The following is a 21,536-nucleotide window of genomic DNA, read 5'->3' as shown; positions in this document are numbered from 1 at the left end:
TCCCATATCTATTGAGTGAAATTGCACAGTGTGCCATAACAGCAGCAAGATGTGTGACCTGTTGCCACAAGAAAAAGGCAACCCGTGGAGAACAAACAGCATTGTAAATATAACTCATATTTATGTTTATTTATTTTCCTTTTTGTACTTTAACTATTTGCACATCATTTTAACTATGTACATATTCATAATGTGACATTTTAAATGTGCCTATTCCTTTGAAACTTGTGAGTGTAATGTCTACTGTTAATTTTTGATTGTTTATTTTACTTTTCTTTATTATCTATTTCACTTACTTAGGCAATGTAAACATGTTTCCCGTGTGTGTGTGTGCGTGCGTGCGATAATCATTGTGTAAAATAGATTATACTGTGTGAAGATGGTGGTTCTAGCTAAACTATTAACATATTTAACAAGATTGTACGCCTACAGGCTGTCTAATTGGACCAATGTCTGAGGATTTCGTTAGAAGGTAACATTAGAGATGTTACATTTTTTGTAAATATTTCTAAGATTGACAGTCATTTCAGGTTCATTATCCACATGAATGCTGTTTCACTGAGGGAATGGGTGGTGATTCACCCGCATGTTGCAGTTCATAATTTGACCGCTTTGGATGCCGGTGTAGCAGCAACATTGTAGCTAGCGAACGTTCGTTAACAACATTTCCACTGGGGCTGCATTCCACTACTATTAGCTAGCTAAAGGCTAGCTTTATTGACAAAATATGCAGAAGTATGAAAAACTTGAGAAGATTGGAGAGGGTAAGTGTGCCTGTGTCTTTCCCAGATAATCTCTAATGTTATCTAATAATGTTGTTTTCTGTTAGCATTGCTAGATCGCTAACGTTAGCCAGCTAGCGATTTTGAATGACAAGTCATTGACATTGATATGTTACACACGTTTGATAATATTTAGCTAATTTGACAATGTCTTTCCTACCTAGCAGCAAGATTAAGCCACAATGAAATTTTAGTCCGTTAATTTAATTAAAGTTGAGCTAGCTAGCGTGTCATTATTCCAGTCATGGGCAAGTTAGCTAGCAATGTAGCTAAGCAAGCTAACATAACCCATTCAGCCAAGCTAGCTAGCCATCTAGTAAAATTTGTGATTTCTTTCTGCAGGCACATATGGAACTGTTTTCAAAGCAAAAAATAGAGAAACGCATGAAATCGTGGCTTTAAAAAGAGTGAGATTGGACGACGACGATGAGGTAGGAATTATTGAGACTACAAGTATAGCTATGCTAAAGCTAGTCAACTGGTTAGTTTGCTAAGGTTATGGCATATTGTTGACGGCTCAATTTGCTTGCTGGTTTCTTGTAGGGGGTCCCAAGTTCTGCCCTGCGAGAAATTTGCCTCCTGAAAGAACTGAAGCATAAAAACATTGTGAGGTATGTCTGATGTGAAATTTGTCAAATTCTGAAAATGCATAAATTAGCCATGTCCAACTATTGTATGGCATACATCTTCCCGAATCAGAATTTAAGTGACTAGTAAATAACTTTTCAACAGTGTAATTTCTAGCATTATATTAAATATCTAGCTATGCAGAGAGTTTAATTCACATTTAATTTTGCTTTTCCTAGATTGCATGATGTTCTGCACAGTGACAAGAAGTTAACATTGGTGTTTGAATTTTGTGATCAGGTGAGTGCTGCCAGATGTATGTGAATGCCGTTTTTGTATGAAGAGGAGTTTGTTGCTTTAGCTATGACAATTTACCAAAACCAATTTAAAGTAGAAGTGCCCTCCCACAAGATAAAAGTTTTCTCCCCAGTGATTCACTTGTTTGATTTGATGTCTGATTTTCTTTTTGCTGGGGTGCAGTGATTTAACTTGACTCTTACAACCACAGGATCTAAAGAAATACTTTGACAGCTGCAATGGAGACCTAGATCCAGAAACTGTCAAGGTGAGTCATTGAGATTCAAATAAGGTGCAGAATATGGCTCTGAGAAACATGTTTGTGTAACCACACCATGATGTCCCATGACTGTAACTAAGTCAAATGCATGTAATGTCACACCAGTGGCGGTCAGTGCCGTTTAAGATGAGGGAGGATTTTTTTTAAGAGCATAGCCTTATTTCTATTACAGCATATTGGATGAGACTCTTTCATATTCCATTCACCCAGTTTAATGTAACAGCGTTAGGTTTAGGCTACTACATGTTACTCAAATTTTCCCTAAACCCATCATGAGGTCGCTACAATCTATCCAATGAATGAAAGTAGGTGCACACAGGTCGAGAGACAAGTTTGAGGTGACAGACAGGGATATTCAATACCACCTTGCACACTTGCTTGCATCTAGCTGATATAGGGTGTAATCATTAGTCCAACAATTGCAAACAAGTTTCTATTGGACAAATTCAGGTTTTGGTCCTTGTTTTGTTTCTGTTTAAGAAATGTTTTTGAACAGAATCGTCAGAATTAATACACTGATCACGCTTAAACATAGTTCACTTTCATAGCAGCCACATTGTATTCCTTCTCGTATCAATGTGCTCTCCTCCTCTCACCTCTTCCCTTCACGTGTGGACTTCAATGCACAACACATCAGCTGTATGTGACCAGGCAAAAAAAAAACTTTCCAAGCTAAACCACTACACACAGCCTACATCGTTGTCACCATATTATGTAAAGTATTGTTTTTATTTTACCTTTATTTAACCAGGTAGGCTAGTTGAGAAAAAGTTCTCATTTACAAATGCGACCTGGCCAAGATAAAGCACAGCTGTTCGATACATACAACAACAGAGTTACACATGGAATATCAAACATACAGTAGAAAAAAACAAATACAAGTCTGTGAGTGAGTGCAAATGAGGTAGGATAAGGGAGGTAAGGCAATAAATAAACCATGGTGGCGAAGTAATTATAATGTAGCAATTAAACACTGCAATGGTAGATGTGCAGAAGATGCTTGTGCAAGTAGAGATACTGGGGTGCCACGGAGCAAGATAAATAAATGAATACAGTATGGGGATGAGGTAGTTGCAAGGGCTATTTACAGATGGGCTATGTACAGGTGCAGTGATCTGTGAGCTGCTCTGACAGCTGGTGAGGGAGGTAAGAGTCTCCAACTTTAGTGATTTTTGCAGTTCGTTCCAGTCATTGGCAGCAGAGAACTGTAAGGAGAGGTGGCCAAAGGAAGAATTGGCTTTGGGGGTGACCAGTGAGATATACCTGCTGGATCGCATGTTACGGGTGGGTGCTGCTATGGTGACCAGTGAGCTGAGATAAGGTGGGGCTTTACCTAGCAGCGACTTGTAGATGACCTGGAGCCAGTGGGTTTGGCGACGGGTATGAAGCAAGGGCCAGCCAACGAGAGCGTACAGGTCGCAGTGGTGGGTAGTATATGGGGCTTTGGTGACAAAACGGATGGCACTGTGATAGACTGCATCCAATTTGTTGAGTAGAGTGTTGGAGGCTATTTTATAATGACATCGTCGAAGATCGGTTGGATGGTCAGTTTTTCCAGGGTATGTTTGGCAGCATGAGTGAAGGATGCTTTGTTGCGGAATAGGAAGCCAATTTAATTTTGGATTGGAGATGCTTAATGTGAGTCTGGAAGAAGAGTTTACAGTCTAACCAGACATCTAGGTATTTGTAGTTGTCGACATATTCTAAGTCAGAACTGTCCAGAGTAGTGATGCTGGACGGGCGGGCAGGTGCGGGCAGTGATCGGTTGAAGAGCATGCATTTAGTTTTACTTGCAATAATGTCATAGTCAATGTAGCTAATAGAACTAACGCGTTAGTAAACCCACTACAATCATGCAGTAACGTTAGTGTACAGTCAGTAAGCAGTTACACGGGCGGGCCCCGGTGGCAATAAATGAGTAATACCAAAAGCTTACCATGACTTGGAAGAGCTCCAGTGTTGTGTTGAAAAGTCATAGCCAGCTAGCTAACATAGCATCCCTCTGTTTGAGCAGGGTGTTTCAATGTCTAGCTGCATTGGTAGGTAAGTGAAACTGAAAGTGGAAAAAAAAGACTCTTGCTTCTCCTTCATTTTGTAAGAAATTAATTTGTTCAAATATTGTCTTCCTCTCTCTGAGTCAACTACTAACCACATTTTATACACTGCAGTGCTAGCTAGCTGTAGCTTTCAGTACTAGATTCATTATCTGATCATTTGATTGGGTGGACAACATGTCAGATCATGCTATTGACTGTACATTTGTTTATTCCATGTGTAACTCTGTGTTGTTGTTTGTGTCGCTCTGCTTTGCTTTATCTTTGCCAGGTTGCAGTTGTATGCCTACCTGGTTAAATAAAGGTGAAATAAAAAATAAAATGCTGCAAGAGCTCTGATAGGCTATAGGACATTGTCTGAAAGTTGTCATAATTACTATAAGTCTATGGAAGGGGGTGAGAACCATGAGCTTCCTAGGTTTTGTCAAGTCAATATAGCCAGAGGAGAACGAAGCTAGCTGTCCTCCGGCTACACCATTGTGCTACCCTACAGAGTTCTGTTGAAGGCTACTATATTATTTCCAAATAGTGTGTTTTTATAAATTATTTGTAAGTTATTTGTTGATTATTTAGTTTAGTTTCATTTAAAAATTATAACTTTTTAAATGTTTAGACCTTTTTATTTTTATAAAATTCACTGAGGATGGTCCTCCCCTTCCTCCTCTGAGGAGCCTCCACTGTGTGACACAAATTATCGTGTAACTCCGAAGACTACCACCAATGTCCTCTCTCATTAATAATGAGAATGAAGTATTACTGCTTTGTTGTCTTTCTGAATCTCTGTGCTTAACTCAGTGTTTCCCTACTTTATGTATGTGCAGTCGTTCATGTACCAGCTGTTGAAGGGGCTTGCCTTCTGCCACAGTCGGAATGTTCTCCACAGAGACCTGAAGCCACAGAACCTCCTCATCAATAGGGTAAGTCAGTGGAAAGTTAGGCTTTGACTGGTTAAGTTCTAGTTCTTGAAAGTTAGAGGATACACTGTGCTGTAAGTGTCTTAACTTAAACAGAAATGATCTTGCTTGGTTAGTGAGAAAATCATTTACCTTTTCCGTAGTCTACAATGTGGAATGATTTGCTCCTTTTAGAATGGGGAATTGAAGCTGGCTGACTTTGGCTTGGCTCGAGCCTTTGGAATCCCAGTGAGATGTTACTCAGCAGAGGTGATATGACAATTATTGTATTAATTTGGATACGAGCAAAGAAAATGAATGCCTAAATTACTGGTGACATTCAAGCTTCTCTCTCTCTCTCTTTCTGTAGGTTGTGACGTTGTGGTATAGGCCCCCAGATGTGCTCTTCGGTGCTAAGCTTTATTCTACCTCTATTGACATGTGGTCTGCTGGATGCATATTTGCAGGTATGTATAACCTTGAGGTCAAAATTGCACAGCAAGTTCAAGGGGATGATTGTACACTCTACTTACCTGTGTTATATTCTCTGAGTCACCCAGAAGCTTCTCGACCCATTTCATTTTGCTTAGCAGAGGAGTTGATGATGCCATTCTTACCGTCCTTAACATGGTCTATAGACATCTAGAGGGTGCCAAATCCCATGTTAGGGTTCTGTTTGTTGATTTTTCTTCTGACTTCAACATAATCCAGCCCTACATTCTTGCACAGAGACTCATTCGGGACTGCTCTTTAGATGGGGGGGCTGGTTTTGTGGCTGTTGGACTTCCTGAGCCAACGCTCATAGCGAGTCAAAATAGGTCCCCAAGTGTCAGACATATGCAATACCAACACAGGCTCTCCTCAGGGATGTGTTTTGTCCCCACTCCTGTACATATTGTACACCATCCTGACAGACACCTTGTTAAGTTCGCTGATGACACTGACTTGGTCAGCCTGTTGCATGATGACGAGGAACATCATCTCCCGGTCCTAGATGACTTTGTAGAGTGGTGTGAGGAATCACACTTGGTCCTCAAGACCAAAGAGACGTGCATAGACTTCAGGAAGTGTCCAACACCTACCTCTTAACATCTGTCAGAGGTCAGAATATAAAGATTGTAGAGGAATACAAATACCTTGGTGTCCTCTTGGACAATTAACTTCAGTGGAGTAAATGTACAGACCTGACCTACAAAAAGAGCCAACAGAGACTATTTTCTCAAAAAGCTGGGATCTTTTAATGTAGACTGTACTATACTGACTCTGTTTTACAAATCTTTCATTGAAAGTATTTTAACTTTTTGAATTGTTTGTTGGTTTGGCAATGACACTGTCAGCCAGAGAAATCTGCTGAGAAGGATTATCACCAAAGCAAGGTACTTGGAGTCAAACAGAAAGGCCTGGATGAGATATTTAAGGTCAGGGCCCTCCGCAAGGCTCACAAAATCATTTTAGACCCAAGCCACCCCCTGTACCCGGACTTTGAACTGCTCCCCTCTGGGCGCAGGTATAGGGCACCCCTCAGCAAGAAAAATAGAACTAGACAATCATTTGTGCCAGGTGTGATATCCCTCCTAAATAGCTCCGGCTAATTTTCCTATTGACTCAGTAAGGCCAGCAGGCTAGTCTTTAAAACATTTTTTTTTAATATATATATATATATTTTTTATATTGGTATGTAACTGATATGAAAGTTGTATTGTCAATTTTGTTTTGTATTTAAACACCACTTTAAACGTGTACATGACACTGCAACAATATTTCCCCATGGGGACAATAAAGTAGGTAAATAAGTTAGGGCCTCTACCTTTTGTTGATCTTCTATAACTTTAGCTTTTTTTCATTTAGAGTTGGCAAACGCTGGAAGGCCCCTGTTTCCGGGTAATGACGTTGATGACCAGCTGAAGAGGATCTTCCGATATCCTTTCAGAGATGTTTAGATGGTAACCAGGTTCAGTATACTGTCTGTGTTGTATGGTATGTAGAAACAAAGACACGGAAACTAAAGTTGGTCCACTTCGTTGAGATTAATCTATTGCAATGACTAAACTTTACCAGTCCTATTTACTGGTGAAAGTCTTCCCTTAATGCTGTGGCACATTGTTGGGTACACCAACTGAAGAACAGTGGCAGACAATGACAAAGCTTCCAGACTATAAGGTAGGCTATCCCACTGATGTTGTCAATTACTGATGACCATACAGAAACTCATGTTTTCTACTGCCTTCAGGAAAATAAGAATATATGATTTACAAGGTATGAGAGTAATTGACATTTGTAGATCAGATTCATCGATAAGAGATGGAACAAATATTTTCTGCGCTGCTGTCTGTTTACTGTACATCCATTTTCTCTATCGATGTTTTTACCTACAGCCGTATCCCATGTATCCAGCCACGACCTCACTGGTGAATGTTGTCCCCAAACTCAGTAGCACAGGACGGGATCTCCTGCAGGTTAGTATCTCCCCCCTAACCAATATATTAATCAGTATACAATGTATTATCATGCTATATCATTCCTTGACGTTAACATAAACTTACAATGCAATGTCCTTCACTGTAACACTCTGAATTCATATGAGCAAACCCACACTGTGGAGTTCCAACAAACTAGTTGTGTGTAGTGTACCTGGCAGACAGCTTAGACAGGAATGTCACGTTGTCACTAGGTGGAGTCAGTGCTAAGCTTTTCCCAAATGCCACTTGAATACTTAAGAAATGTTGCCTTACAAACAACACACATCTGACTTGCATTATTTATTTTTTCTCTCTTTTAGAATCTGTTGAAGTGTAATCCTGTCCAGAGGATCTCTGCAGAGGAGGCATTACAACACCCTTACTTTGCTGATTTCTGCCCACCGTAGATGAGGTGCCCAAACACGTCACTCAACTGAACCTCCTCCATCGGAATCAATCCTCTTTCACTCCCATCTTCTCAACAGGATCTGTCTATCCCGACTCCCTACAAGGCTCATCCTTCAGCAGCACCTGTTTTGACTAAGACACTTCCCTTCAGTTCATCCTGTTGTGCCTCCAAATGGAATCAAGTCCTTGTGGGCTCTGCAATATTTTAGATTTTGTTAGCAAACCTGTCTGCTTTTGTCTGTGAAGCGCACTGATATGGAAACATATAACATGTAGCGAATAACAAATCTGGACCCAGAGAAACCGTGAATCCTTCTGAGCCAATAGCTGCGCAGCAGAGTAAGAGGTTTGAACAATTGAAGTTGCGTGCTGCATAATGTACTGGCAAAATGTAGGTATTTGGATACATTGTTCAAATAGGTTTAATGTGCTACTGCTGTTAACTTGTCAATATTGCATTAATTGGTCATAAGATTGGAGACAGACTTGCATATTTCCCTTGTTCTTCATCATAGTTAACAATATTCCACTTACAATAGGAGATTGTAAAATGGAGGGGGAGGCATATTTATCAGTTACTTCTCAGGCTTGCTGTTTAGCTTTTTGTGTTTGAGTTTTTTTGTGCACTTTGTAAATGGCAGTTGCTTTTTTAATAGTTTAGATCTCATCTACTCTATCAAGTAAAGTTGAACACTGAAAGTCGGTATTGTCAAAGCTGGGGCCAACGGATATATTTTATGAACAGTGGACCATACGAACTTGAGTCATTGCTTTTATTTTATAGTTACATTTTTGTAACTTTGTACAATCTTTCATAATTGACCTAATCTCTTATAGCTAAAGAGAAAGTGAAGAGAGGAGGAAATCCACTGATACCTGTATTACCACATTACGATTGTTTTGCACCACTCACTCTGACTTTGACTGTGTTCACTCAGATGGGTAACTTAATTTTGGCAAGGAACTAGCACATTTTTCAGTGTTATTTTAGTCCAGCTACTTATCCCACGAAAGCCACAATTTTAAGTAATCTACCAAAACATTGGTTTGCATGGATAGGGGAAATATGTATTTTGATGATGTAAGATGACAAGCAGAATGCATGTATTTATTTATAATTGAATGTCTGCTTATGTGTGCATTGTCTTTTTTTCTATCAAACAAATTACTTTCAGGAGTTGTATATGCTCTTCTTATTCAAATAATGACATTTGTGACACCTAGTTCCATGGCATTTTTACAGCTCTTTATAGTGTGCATTGATGTTTGCATCTGAGTTGAGATTCAATTCCATTATCAAATGCAGATATGTTGGATCTTAATTTGACCAGTTTCTCACAGCAGAAAATGTGAATTATTATGTGGATTATAATTAATAGACATTTTTGAGTTTGATACATTTTTAGATTGTGCAAATCAAGTCTGACATTTTAAAGTGAAAATTGCAAACTTTAGAAGCCTTTTAAACCTCAAATACACTACAAGTTTGCATTTCCTGCCGCGCAGGAAATTTCCTGCAACAGGGTGATAAAATTAAGATCCTACATCTGTAAAGACAAGCAATTCCAGTGCTTATTTTTTAGACAAGACTGCTGTAGATTATTAGTTTAAATATGACTCGTTTCTATTTTGAAAGAAGAGTGGACTTTGCACTTTTATTATCATTGTTTTATTGTAAAACTTGGGTCAAGTATTTAGACAATTGCTGTCAGCAGTGGTCTTTTTGTGTACATTTTAAAACACAATGGTTCAGTATTCAATAAAGTGGACTCAACATTTTTTTGTTGTTCTTGTTGGAAAATGATTTCCTTTTCAGTAAAATCAAGACAAAGCTCCATCAATTTCAGAGCAGGGGCACGGTGGAAAAGATGGTCAACAACCAGAACTGGAGAGCCTTTTCCAACATTCTGCCCTATGCACCAGCCGGCGTGAGTGAATTTCCGTTAAGATGTTACCATGGTCCATCACCCAGGATTTTAAAGTAACTTTTTGCACCAAATATTGTCAAATAGAATACCTCAGTTACACAAATGGTTCAAATAGTTGAAGGAACTCATATCATGGAGTGATCTGTCATACCATGTGTCTCCCGACCCCCCTCCTGTCTCAGCCTCCAGTATTTATGCTGCAGTAGTTTGTGTCGGGGGGCTAGGGTCAGTCTGTTACATCTGGAGTATTTCTCCTGTCTTATCTGGTGTCCTGTGTGAATTTAAGAATGCTCTCTAATTATCTATTTTTCTCTTTCTCTCGGAGGACCTGAGCCCTAGGACCATGCCTCAGGACTACCTGGCCTGATGACTCCTTGCTGTTCCCAGTACACCTGGTCGTGTTGCTGCTCCAGTTTCAACTGTTCTGCCTGCGGCTATGGAACCCTGACCTGTTCACCGGACGTGCTACCTGTCCCAGACCTACTGTTTTCAACTCTCTATAGTAGGAGCGGTAGAGATGCTCTGAATGATCGGCTATCAAAAGCCAACTGACATTTACTCCTGAGGTGCTGACCTGTTGCACCCTCGACAACCACTATGATTATTATTATTTGACCCTGCTGGTCATTTATGAACATTTAAACATCTTGGCCATGTTCTGTTATAATCTCCACCCGGCACAGCCAGAAGAGGACTGGCCACCCCACATAGCCTGGTTCCTCAAGGTTTCTTCCTAGGTTCCGGCCTTTCTAGGGAGTTTTTCCTAGCCACTGTGCTTCTACACTTGCATTGCTTGCTGTTTGGGGTTTTAGGCTGGGTTTCTGTACAGCACTTTGTGACATCAGCTGATGTAAGAAGGGCTTGATAAATACATTTGATTGATTGATTGTTTAAGGGTAGATAAAGATGGTGTTACATGATCTACATGTAATTACATGAATGATGATGCATAGAAGACCAAACAATGCTGATTACATTTCCAGATAATTCTGCACGTGATGTTTCACGTAAGATTGAGAATGTTACACTTGGTTAGGAGAGGGTATTCATTATTTAATGGATATTTAAGGTCAATCACATGGTGAAAGTATCATATACATACAGTACATAGTGCCAGTTGATCCTAGTTCAGTTCCACAGCTGTCTGTAGGCCTCCAACAGTGCGAGACATACTATAATCTACTCTCTGTAAGATCCAGTCTTACAGAAGAATAACATTCCTTACAAGCCAGTGGCCACATACTGTACGTACAATATATATATTTTTGTTGTCAGGAAACATAACCCGGCTTCTCAGCCCCATGTTCAATACTTCATGGTCACTGAATATTGCACAACCCTAAGCCTAGTTTTTCATGAAGATTTTTTCATTCTAAAGATTGAACAGTACCCTACCACACAACATGGATATTAACCATCTCGTTCCCAACAAAATAGTAAAGTAACATGGCGGCTGATTATACACAAGGAGGAGTACACAATGATCATGCAAGGAGGAAAAGAGGTGAGGTACAATAACAATACACATCATTAAGCTGCAAGAATGAAGGTCTTTAGACTATTAGTTGACATAAATATACAACACTGTCATCTACTTGGCTGTAATTTATTATGCTATAAAATACCCATTAAAAGACTTGAATCAATAAGCACAACCAGTATTGAGGTATTATTCAAATATGACAGGACCATGTCCATATTCTGTTTCAGACTACTGACTATTGTGTTGCTTCTGCTCTGCTATTCTTTGATTGGCATTAAGGCAGGGGTAGATAAGGATTCTAGTATGGGACACAGTATGGCACGTAGTACAAAGTATTCATAAAACTTTAACCCCTTAAATTTGCTACCTGTTTTACTTTCAATCTGATTTATAATGAATTGAATGTAAATTAGATTGATGTTTACAAAGCATAAGCAAATAGTTGCAATGTATTCTGATTTCTGTTAAGTACTTACTGTATTTTTTTCAGGAAGGACAGGTGATACCCCCTTGGTGGTGAGTTTTATAACTAACCTCCACATTGTCATGAAAGACCAGACCACAATGGGACACACAGTTAACACCAAGACAATGTCACATCATCAGTTGTGGTAACCCAGTACAAAAATGAATTCCTTTATGCCAAATCCACAAATTCCATTAGTAGGGGAACAGTGTGACCAGACTTGAAAATAAATAGTGTTAATAACATTGATTTGACAATTACATTATTTTTGGACCAATGCATTTATTGCTCATAACAAAACACTGATTAACCATATCTTAAAGTTTACAACTTCAAAAAAGAGACCCTTACTGAGTGATGTTTGGCTTGGTTCTAGTCTCACCCAAGACAAGGCTTATCCCAGGATACATAGTTGGATATAAGACGTGCCAATAAGGTAGCCAGTCTTGATCAGAGAGGGAGGTAATTGGCTCAGGAACCAAGGCTGATCTCAAGGTCTTTGTGCTTCTCATCAACAGTCATCTAATAAACAGACAAAAGCATAGAAATATAACTTCTAGAATTAGTCATTTTCCATAGGAAAAAAGGTAAAGCTACAGATGTCCCTTTGAATGTCCCTTTGAAGTGTTCTGGTTTCTTTTCTCTAAAATGACCACATAACAAAGTTTAACATGACTAGAACTAATTTCACATAGATAAAAAAAACTATGTTGTTAGCTAATTAATGCAAAGATCAACATGAACAGTAGCATAAGAGAAAATAGACACAAAAGATTTACAAAAGAAAGGTATGTACATAGGAAGATGGTTAAATATATAGTTTATTATATTTGATAATTTACACATCACAAACTGACTGTTAAGTTAGTCTTATTACATGTACTGGAATTCCAATAACAATAGTATATAACAATGCAATTATACAATGCATTTCAGTGTTTTAAACCAACTGAACTGAATAAAGTAGGGAACCTGGGACATGTATGTTTTTGAAGCACTGTATTAAACTGCCTCTGGCATCTAACAAATTCTACTCTGTGTCCGGTCCTAAAATTAAATAGAAGCTGGAAGACACTTGAGGTCCACTTGGATAACAACACAAACTAATGGACTCTTGTGGTAGGCCATTGTGTGCTCGTATGGCAAGTCTGCAGCTCCCTTGTCCTCCAATTCCCTTATGGTGCAACAGCAGTAATGGATACATTTTTTATTAACATTTTTTTTTTTTTACATACTATAAATATATCAACATATGAGCGAGATTGAATTTCTTAATGGCATTTTGATCTGGTATTTACACATTTCAATCAATATTTAGAACACCACCTTGACAATGTTTGTACTCCACTAGTTTCCAATAGAGAATAGTTTACGATCACAGGGGACTTGTGCTAATGAGTGTTTTTGTAGCAGTTAAAAGCCATGGTCATGGAACAAAACCATTTGAACAACACGCACATAAACTAACCTTAAGTTTGGTGGATCATCTTGCTTGTTTGTCTAATCTATTGAAAGTGGTGATTAAGAGGGGGGCTGAGTTACAGCAGACTCCTGTGAAGAGTGTCCATTTCCAGTGATAGTACGGTCAGTACGACAACTCTTTTCCCAGAAAAAATGGGAAACCATGACAGAAGAAAATGTTGTCATTGATGTACATTTTTTCAGCAGTAAGCAGATAGAAAGCATGTGGAGCACTATATATAACAATGGGACATGTTCCTATTTTCCCCAAATCTCATGGAAAAGTTGTGATTGTTCATATGTGAAAACATAAACACTTTTTTTCTACTTTCCAATATGTCACTTGTAAACAAAGAATTGCATTCAATTATCTTGCAATAGTTTATATTCCGGGGACCTAACGCGAGAGGTTTTCATTACTTGATGGTTTATAGTTTCAAATCAGTGATAGGATCAATCTCTAAACAGAATCATTTGAGTACGAAGGCAGCACAATTACTGCGAACGGTCTATGACTGGGGGGTTCAAGTTAGGTCTGCTGTTCTCCTTTGAGCATTGTGATCATAGTTGAGTGGGCATCACTGAAATCTGCATTCTCTTACTCTCAATTAGTTATAAATGAAAGAGTGGTAACATGAATATGTCTTTTAAAACCCCTCTTAATTCTACTAATGAATGGACCTGGCTATGCTGATGCTACACATGCTAACCATGGTTAGCCTCTCAATTTGATATTCAGCACACCAGAACTGACTGCTACACTGAACAAAAATATGAATGCATCATGTAAAGTGTTGGTCCCAAGTTTCATGAGCTGAAATTAAAGATCTAATAAATGTTCCATACACACAAAAAGCTTATTTCCCTCAAATTGTGTGCACAAATTTGTTTATATCCCTGTTAGTTTCTCTTTTGCCAAGATCCCCCTGACAGGTGTAGCATATCATCCCCCTGACAGGTGTAGCATATCAGTTATCTGACTAAACAGCATGATCATTACACAGGTGCACCTTCTGCTGGGGACAATAAAAGGCCACTCTAAAATGTGCAGTTTTGTCACACAACACAATGCCACAGATGTCTCAAGTTTTGAGGCAGCATGCAATTGGCATACTGACTGCTGGAATGTTCACCAGAGCTGTTGCCAGAGAACTGAATGTTAATTTCTCTACCATAAGCGTCGTTTTAGAGAATTTGGCTGTACATCCAACCGGCCTCACAATCGCAGACCACGTGTATGGCGTTGTGTGGGTGAGCTGTTTTCTGATGACGTTGTGAGCAGAGTGCCCCATGGTGGTGGTGGGGGGGTTATGGTATGGGCAGGCATAAGGACAACGAGCACAATGGCAATTTGAATGCACAGAGATACAGTGACAAGATCCTGAGGCCCATTGTCGTGCCATTCATCCGCCGCCATCAACTCATGTTTCAGCATGGTAATGCATGGCCCCATGTTGCAAGGATCTGTACACAGTTCCTGGAAGCTGAACATTTCCCATTTCATCCATGGCATGTATACTCACCAGACATGTTACCCATTGAGTATGTTTGGGATGTTTGGGATGTTTGGGATCAACGTGTACGACAGCGCGTTCCAGTTCCCACCAACTTCACACAGCCATTAAAGAGGAGTGGGACAACATTCCACAGGCCACAATCAACAGCCTGATCAACTCTACGCGAAGGAAATGTTTAGCGCTGCATGAGGCAAATGGTGGTCACACCAGATACTGACTGGTTTCCTAATCCACACCCCAACTTTTTTTTAAAGGTATCTGTGACCAACAAGTGCATATCTGTATTCCCAGTCATGTGATATCCATAGATTAGGGCCTAATTCATATATTCCAATTGACTGATTCCCTATGAACTGTAACTCACAAAAATCTTTGAAATTGCTGCATGTTGCGTTTATATTTTTGTTGAGTATATTACAATGGTTTAAATAAGTTGACATGAACTGAGACCACTCTGAAGTCCTTTCCATCTACATTACTAGTCTTATACATTACTAGTCTTATACATTACTAGGCTGATTAAAACCAATTCAAACACACTAATGTCACCCTGTTTAATAGAATGCAACATGAATGGAACATCAAATAAATAGTGTCGTCGACGCCTTGATATGTCCGTCACCTGAGTTCTGCTTTGGAAATGGTTTTATTCTTATGATAGTGTTCTATTTCTAATCAGGCAATCGCTAGATCCTACTACTCTACACTAACCATGTTTGTAATAATACATGTTATTTCACAGTTTTCTGTCAAACCCCGAATATCCCACGTGCCCCCTGCTTTATGTCGTCAACAAGCAAACTCCTCAAAGTTGCCTAGAGTCGGGTGACGAGGTAACATGTTCGGCGTGAATCCGAGACTGTCCGAGTGACTCCGGAGGGTGTCACAGGTGCTCTGTAAGACAAGGGAAGGGAGGGAGGGAAGAGGAGTTCAACCGTATTAAGGGAGGGGTGATGAGGGAGGGAGGAGAAGAGGAGATCGAGAGGCACGCAGGTCACAGTAAAAATAGGAGGGGATGTGACATAAATAGGAAAAAAGTGGGACAATTGAACATAACCAGAACCAAGTGGAAACAGAATAGATGTAGATAACATGACGTTAACCATCATTGATACATCAGACAGAGGGAGAGGGTTGAAAGCATAGTACACACATTGACAAAATAATACAATACAAATGGGTGAACATTAAATTGGTAGTGTAGGGGACATTTAAAGTAGGTCAGTTATGTTTCAGGGTATGGGTAGAGAGAAGAAAGAGAAGAGGGGTATGGTATGGATGAAGAAGGGAAAGAGAAAACAAAACAGTTTTTTAGTCCTTGTCTCTATGTTAGTATCTTGATTCCTACATGTTCATCGACATCCACATGATGTCTGCATACGTTTAGTGCAACTGTGGCTGCTTCAGTTAATATATTGCTGATATGTGGGTTCAAAAGAAGCATTAGCCATACTGTAGATGTAGATAGCTATTTCAGCAGACAAAGAACCATTTAATTTGATGCAAACTGCATTGCATGCAGACCTGTGATAGCATCACAAAGGAATGCATCTAGTGATGTTATTGGACACAGATTCCAGTAAAATGGTCCCCTTAAATGGACCTTGGTGCTGCAGGAAAGCAATATGTAGATGATCCCCTGCGGATCAGCTTTTGTTGTGCCATCTACAACAAATTATGTATGTATACACATTTATATTTTTCTCAGGAAACTGCATTTTATCCTAAGGGAAGGAAAGCATCTTTATTATTCAGTGAAAACAATAAGAAAGAAGCTAATTTTCTTATAGCAGAGTCCCAAATTGTCTTAACAGATGGAGAATCCAAACAATTCATTGTTTATAATAAACCAATAATAATCTCAGAATGAAAAATCCACACAGCAAACCTATTTACGGCATTAAGAGTCATTGATTTCAGAATAGACTCCACAGAAAATACATTGTATTGTATTTAGGAAGATTGACCTAACGCAATGTTGGAAAAACAAATGTATAAAGTGATCACTACTAGTATGTTTACATCTCTGCAAAATCACCCACCAAACCAGCTTCAGGTGAACCAACATCTCTACAAAATCACCCACCAAACCAGCTTTAGGTGAACCAACATCTCTACAAAATCACCCACCAAACCAGCTTTAGGTGAACCAACATCTCTACAAAATCACCCACCAAACCAGCTTTAGGTGAACCAACATCTCTACAAAATCACCCACCAAACCAGCTTCAGGTGAACCAACATCTCATTAACCAGAATGGAAATGATGTATGAAATGGTTCCCAGAATGTCTGAAAAGGAAGGACAGTATGGGTGGGAGGAGCTATTATCAATGGGGTTTGCTACCTGGGGGCATGATTAGGCGTGACACCAGGGCTGGTTGGGTTCTCTGGAAACTCCTGGAATAGACATGATGAAAAGAAAGATGAGGGTGACTGAAATGAAATTAAAATACAATGCAGAGCTGATAAGTAAGTAAACAAGTGGCCCCACCAAGCAAGTCTGTCTGTGCACAATGGCTAGGCTACAGCCCTGTGTAATTGATTAGTTACAGAGAAGAATGCTGCACACCAATACATAAATGTCACAGAGAGCTACCTCCATTCAGCCATTTAATTTTAATGAAAGTCTCAAAATCAGAGACATTTGAGAAAGCAAGAGACCATTCTTAGTCACTGCCCATGTATGTTTTTCGTCATTTAAAAAAAATTGTAGACATTCATTGAAATAGAAATCACTAATATACTGTATCTTGATATGAAAGGGTTGCTATTGGCGCCATTCATCTTACATGCCATCTAATGTACTATGTAAAGTCAGTAGTCTTAGAACTATCATACCACTATGTTTAACATTAATGTGCATTTCTTATTTGACTGTTTTCATATAGCACTCATCTAGGTTGATTCATTGGGTGGTTAGAGAGGAGAGGAGGTGAATGGAGTTGGAAGTAAAGGAGAAGAGGATTGGGGAACATGACAGTAAAAGCTATTAAAGATGGCTTATCATTATGTTTCAATGCAAAGAAAGCCTCCAATAATGGATGATTACATGACATGGGTGGAGAAACAATGTTATAGTAAAACAGCATTACATCCACCTAAAGCTCCATGTCCTTGTTTCATGTTGCAGTATGTGCCTCTAGTCAGGGTATGTTACATAACATTGTTGGTTCCTGCTGATGAAAAGCATCTATAATGCTGAAGCCTGAGGAAAAACTGTTGTGATGCCACAAAGGTCTTTTTTCTACTCTACTCTGTTTTGATTTTACTAGGATCCCCATTAGCCGACACCAGTGGCGACAGCTAGTCTTACTGGGCTCCGACACACAACGAAAAAGACATTACAGACAACATACTTTACAATTTACATATATTTAAAAACATTTGCATGTAGTGTGTGTGTGGGCATCTATCAGTTACACATACATGTCAGTACATACACATAAAAAGTAGGTCACACGGGGGAGAGGCTTTGTGCCGTGAGGTGTTTCTTTCTTTTATTTTTTTTAAACCAGGTTTGATGTTAATTTGCGCTATATGAGATGGAAGGGAGTTCCATGCAATCATGGCTCTGTATAATACTGTATGTTTCCTTGAATTTGTACTGGACCTGGGGACTGTGAAAAGACCCCTGGTGGGTTCTGGTGGGGTAAGTGTGTGTATCAGTGCTGTGTGTAAGTTGACTATGCAAAGAAAATTGAATTTCCAACACATTCATGTTTCTTATTAAAGCAATAAGTGATGAAGTGTATTTCCTTAACTCTTAGCCAAGAGAGACTGGCATGCATAGTATTGTTGATTCACTAAGAAACAGTTAAGTCAACAGGCATGAAAACAGGTTTGGGAGAAGTGTTTCTCTCCATGTGTCCAGATTTAGCTGTTCAGATATGATGGGTTCTACCAGTATCAAGCTGAGAGTGATAGTGCTGACACAATGTGATACTAAAGAAACTATTCTATGCCTGGAGCGGATCTCTCATAGGGTACATCCAGTTGAAATGGTTTACTTCTCTCTCCTCTTTGTCACGTAGAATGCTCTGAATAAACCTGTTATTTCCATTTTAACAAACAAATAAAAATACAGAACCATATCTATGATATTAATTGTCAAACATCTCTTGCCTTTTTGACTGTTTAAATTACTGTATACCTTTTGACTGTTTAAATTACAATAGACCCTTTAAACTGCTTTTTGTAGGATACTGTAAGTCAAACTGTATCCTAGTGTCAACATGTCCAAATCTGTAGGCTGTATCCAACTGGACATTCTATTTTACACATAATGCAAAAAGAGCTGAAAGCCAAGTAACAACAGAAGTGTATTTTAAAGATTTCCTGTTCATTCAGTCTTAGAGTTTTTTTAAATGTATTATTTGGTTTATAGGTTTTACAAAAATATCAGTAGGAGACATACCTCCTTGGCACATGCAGCTGCAGTTATCTCAGTAGTGGAGCCAGGACATCTTTATCTAACCTTTTCCACCACATCAGTTTACTGGAAAAACTCCAAGACTGAAGCAACTGTGCATGCAGATAGCTCATGCAGAAACAGAAACCCAGGGCTTTTTCACTACCTTGGAACCAGACTTTGGGTATATACAGTGCCTTCAGAAAGTATTCACACCCCTTGAGTTGTTCCACATTTTTTTGTTTTACAGCCTACATTTGAAATGGATTACATTTAGATGTTATTGTCACTGTTCTACACACAACACACAATGTCAAAGTAGAATTATGTTTTTAGACATTTTTACAAATGAAAACAAAATGAAAACCTGAAATGTCTTCAGTCAATAAGTATTCAACCCCTTTGTTATGGTAAGCCCAAATAAGTTCAGGAGTAAAATTTTGCTTAACAAGTCACATAATACATTTTTTAAACCCTTGAATGAGTAGGTGTGCCCAAAATGTTGACTGGTACTGTATGTAAATGAGATAATTCTGTATTTCATTTTCAATCAAGGTGCTAAAATTTCTAAAAAAATGTTTTCACTTTGTCATTATCGGGTATTGTGTGTATATGGATGAGAAAAAAATCTATTTAGTCCATTTTGAATTCAGGCTATAACACAACAAAATATGGAATAAGTCAAGGGGTATGAATACTTTCTGAAGGCACTGTATATAACTAAAGAAAAAGTGCTCACTTTGATTTGCGTTCCACATCTGTCATTGATTGGTCATGAAAAAGGCTTGAGATTCTGACACATTACAGTGCTTTACTTTGTTTGTAGTGCAGTGCAGAACTACAAACCAGTGCATTGTGGGAGACTCAAATTACCAGATTGTCGCTTGGACAACGTTGCGGTCGTTTCTTGCGCATGAAGTAACCCAAAACTTTATCCTTAAATACCTAAATACAAGAGTATCTAGTTAACATCACAACAAACCAGACAGTGCAAACAGTTGAAAACACTTAAAACCATATAGACAGACAACATCATTAGGACAAGGGTTTCTCGTATTTTTGATTACATTTAAATACTTCATCATCATGAATGAATTGTGTACTTTCAACATATAACCCCTACTCTACTACTTGAGAATACTTTTAAGTGATTAAACAAATGTGAATGCCTCCACTTTACCTCATATAAGTAGTCAAATATTTCCAATATCGTTAAAACACTGGCTCCAATGAACAGACCCATCTGCCCACCAATGTCACCTGAAAAGAGGATGACAGATGAAAAGACATAAACAGGCAATACCACAGTCAGACAGATAATAACCCATCATCACTATCAAACACTCCCTAAAACACTTCAGCGCGCAAGCCTTTCTAATCGACCTGGCCCGGGTATCCTGGAAGGATATTGACCTCATTCCTTCAGTAGAGGATGCTTGGTTATTCTTTAAAAGTGCTTTCCTCACCATCTTAAATAAGCATGCCCCATTCAAAACATTTTGAACCAGGAACAGATATAGCCCTTGTTTCACTCCAGATCTGACTCCCCTTGACCAGCACAAAAACATCCTGTGGTGAACTGCATTAGCATCGAATAGCCCCTGTGATATGCAACTTTTCAGGGAAATTAGGAACCAATATACACAGGCAGTTAGGAAAGCAAAGGCTAGCTTTTTCAAATAGAATTTTTCATCCTGTAGCACATGCTGCAAAAAGTTATGGGACACTGTAAAGTCCATGGAGAATAAGAGCCCCTCCTCCCAGCTTCCCACTGCACTGAGGCTAGGAAACACTGTCACCACCAATAAATCCACGATAATTGAGCATTTCAATAAGCATTTTTCCACAGCTGGCCATGCTTTCCACCTGTCTACCCCTACCCCGGTAAACAGCCCTGCACCCCCCACAACAACTTGCCCAAACCTCCCCCATTTCTCATTCACACAAATCCAGATAACTGATGTTCTGAAAGAGTTGCAAAATCTGGACCCCTACAAATCAGCTGGGCTAGACAATCTGGACCCTGTCTTTCAACCTCTCTTTCGTATCGTCTGAGATCCCCAAAGATTGGAAAGCTGCTGCGGTCATCCCCCTCTTCAAAGGGGGAGACACTCTAGACATAAAATGTTACAGACCTATATCTATCCTATCCTGCCTTTCTAAGGTCTTCGAAAGCCAAGTTAACAAACAGATCACTGACCATTTCGAATCCCACTGTACCTTTGCCGCTATGCAATCTGGTTTCCGAGCTGGTCATGGGTGCACCTCAGCCACGCTCAAGGTCCTAAACGATATCATAACCGCCATCGATAAAAGACAATACTGTGCAACTGTATTCATCGACCTGGCCAAGGCTTTCGACTCTGTCAATCACTGTATTCTTATCAAATCAAAGGGCCTGTTGTCCGGACCTCTGGCAGTCTCTACGGGGGTACCACAGGGTTCAATTCTTGGGCCAACTCTTTTCTCTGTATATATCAATGATGTCGCTCTTGCTGCTGGTGATTCTCTAATTCACCTCTATGCAGACG

At 39.2% G+C, this 21,536-nt stretch overlaps 2 protein-coding genes across 5 annotated transcripts in view; one reads left to right on the top strand and one right to left on the bottom strand.

The window, feature by feature from the left end:
- Window positions 1–535: 535 nt before the first annotated feature.
- LOC112260632 (cyclin-dependent-like kinase 5) lies at window positions 536–9,519 on the top strand. The gene is made up of 12 exons (XM_024435899.2): window positions 536–764; window positions 1,125–1,213; window positions 1,326–1,393; window positions 1,589–1,649; window positions 1,858–1,914; window positions 4,802–4,897; window positions 5,069–5,143; window positions 5,244–5,340; window positions 6,722–6,791; window positions 6,973–7,033; window positions 7,249–7,329; window positions 7,653–9,519. The coding sequence occupies exons 1-12, from the start codon at window positions 728–730 to the stop codon at window positions 7,737–7,739; spliced, it is 879 nt and encodes a 292-aa protein (XP_024291667.1). The 5' UTR covers window positions 536–727; the 3' UTR covers window positions 7,740–9,519.
- A 968-nt stretch (window positions 9,520–10,487) lies between these two features.
- The window catches only part of LOC112260629 (acid-sensing ion channel 1C), a 163,731-nt gene continuing 152,682 nt past the window's right edge, over window positions 10,488–21,536 (bottom strand). For 2 of the 4 annotated variants that reach the window (XM_024435898.2, XM_024435895.2), the window contains exons 8-11: window positions 20,186–20,265; window positions 19,879–19,950; window positions 16,942–16,994; window positions 15,374–15,489 (exon numbers count right to left, since the gene is read on the bottom strand). In XM_024435898.2, coding sequence (XP_024291666.1) covers window positions 15,411–15,489; window positions 16,942–16,994; window positions 19,879–19,950; window positions 20,186–20,265 — 284 coding nt within the window. In that variant the 3' untranslated portion in view covers window positions 15,374–15,410. Of the gene's footprint in view, window positions 12,140–15,373; window positions 15,490–16,941; window positions 16,995–19,878; window positions 19,951–20,185; window positions 20,266–21,536 lie in introns of those variants that run through there. The other 2 variants (XM_024435897.2, XM_024435896.2) reach the window with 2 other exon arrangements.

The sequence above is a fragment of the Oncorhynchus tshawytscha genome, linkage group LG10 (assembly GCF_018296145.1).
Source record: "Oncorhynchus tshawytscha isolate Ot180627B linkage group LG10, Otsh_v2.0, whole genome shotgun sequence".
In the NCBI taxonomy this organism is placed as follows: domain Eukaryota; kingdom Metazoa; phylum Chordata; class Actinopteri; order Salmoniformes; family Salmonidae; genus Oncorhynchus; species Oncorhynchus tshawytscha.
Note: the sequence above shows the minus strand (reverse complement) of the source record. Positions and strands in the feature narration are given on the sequence as shown.

What these genes read in the sequence shown, in the direction of transcription:
- LOC112260632 (XM_024435899.2), top strand. Translation starts at nt 728, where the DNA reads ATGCAGAAGTATGAAAAACTTGAGAAGATTGGAGAGG. An exon ending in GATTGGACGACGACGATGAG is followed by an intron (nt 1,214 to 1,325) that starts GTAGGAATTATT and finishes GGTTTCTTGTAG; the next exon opens with GGGGTCCCAAGTTCTGCCCT. An exon ending in TGCTGGATGCATATTTGCAG is followed by an intron (nt 5,341 to 6,721) that starts GTATGTATAACC and finishes TTTTTCATTTAG; the next exon opens with AGTTGGCAAACGCTGGAAGG.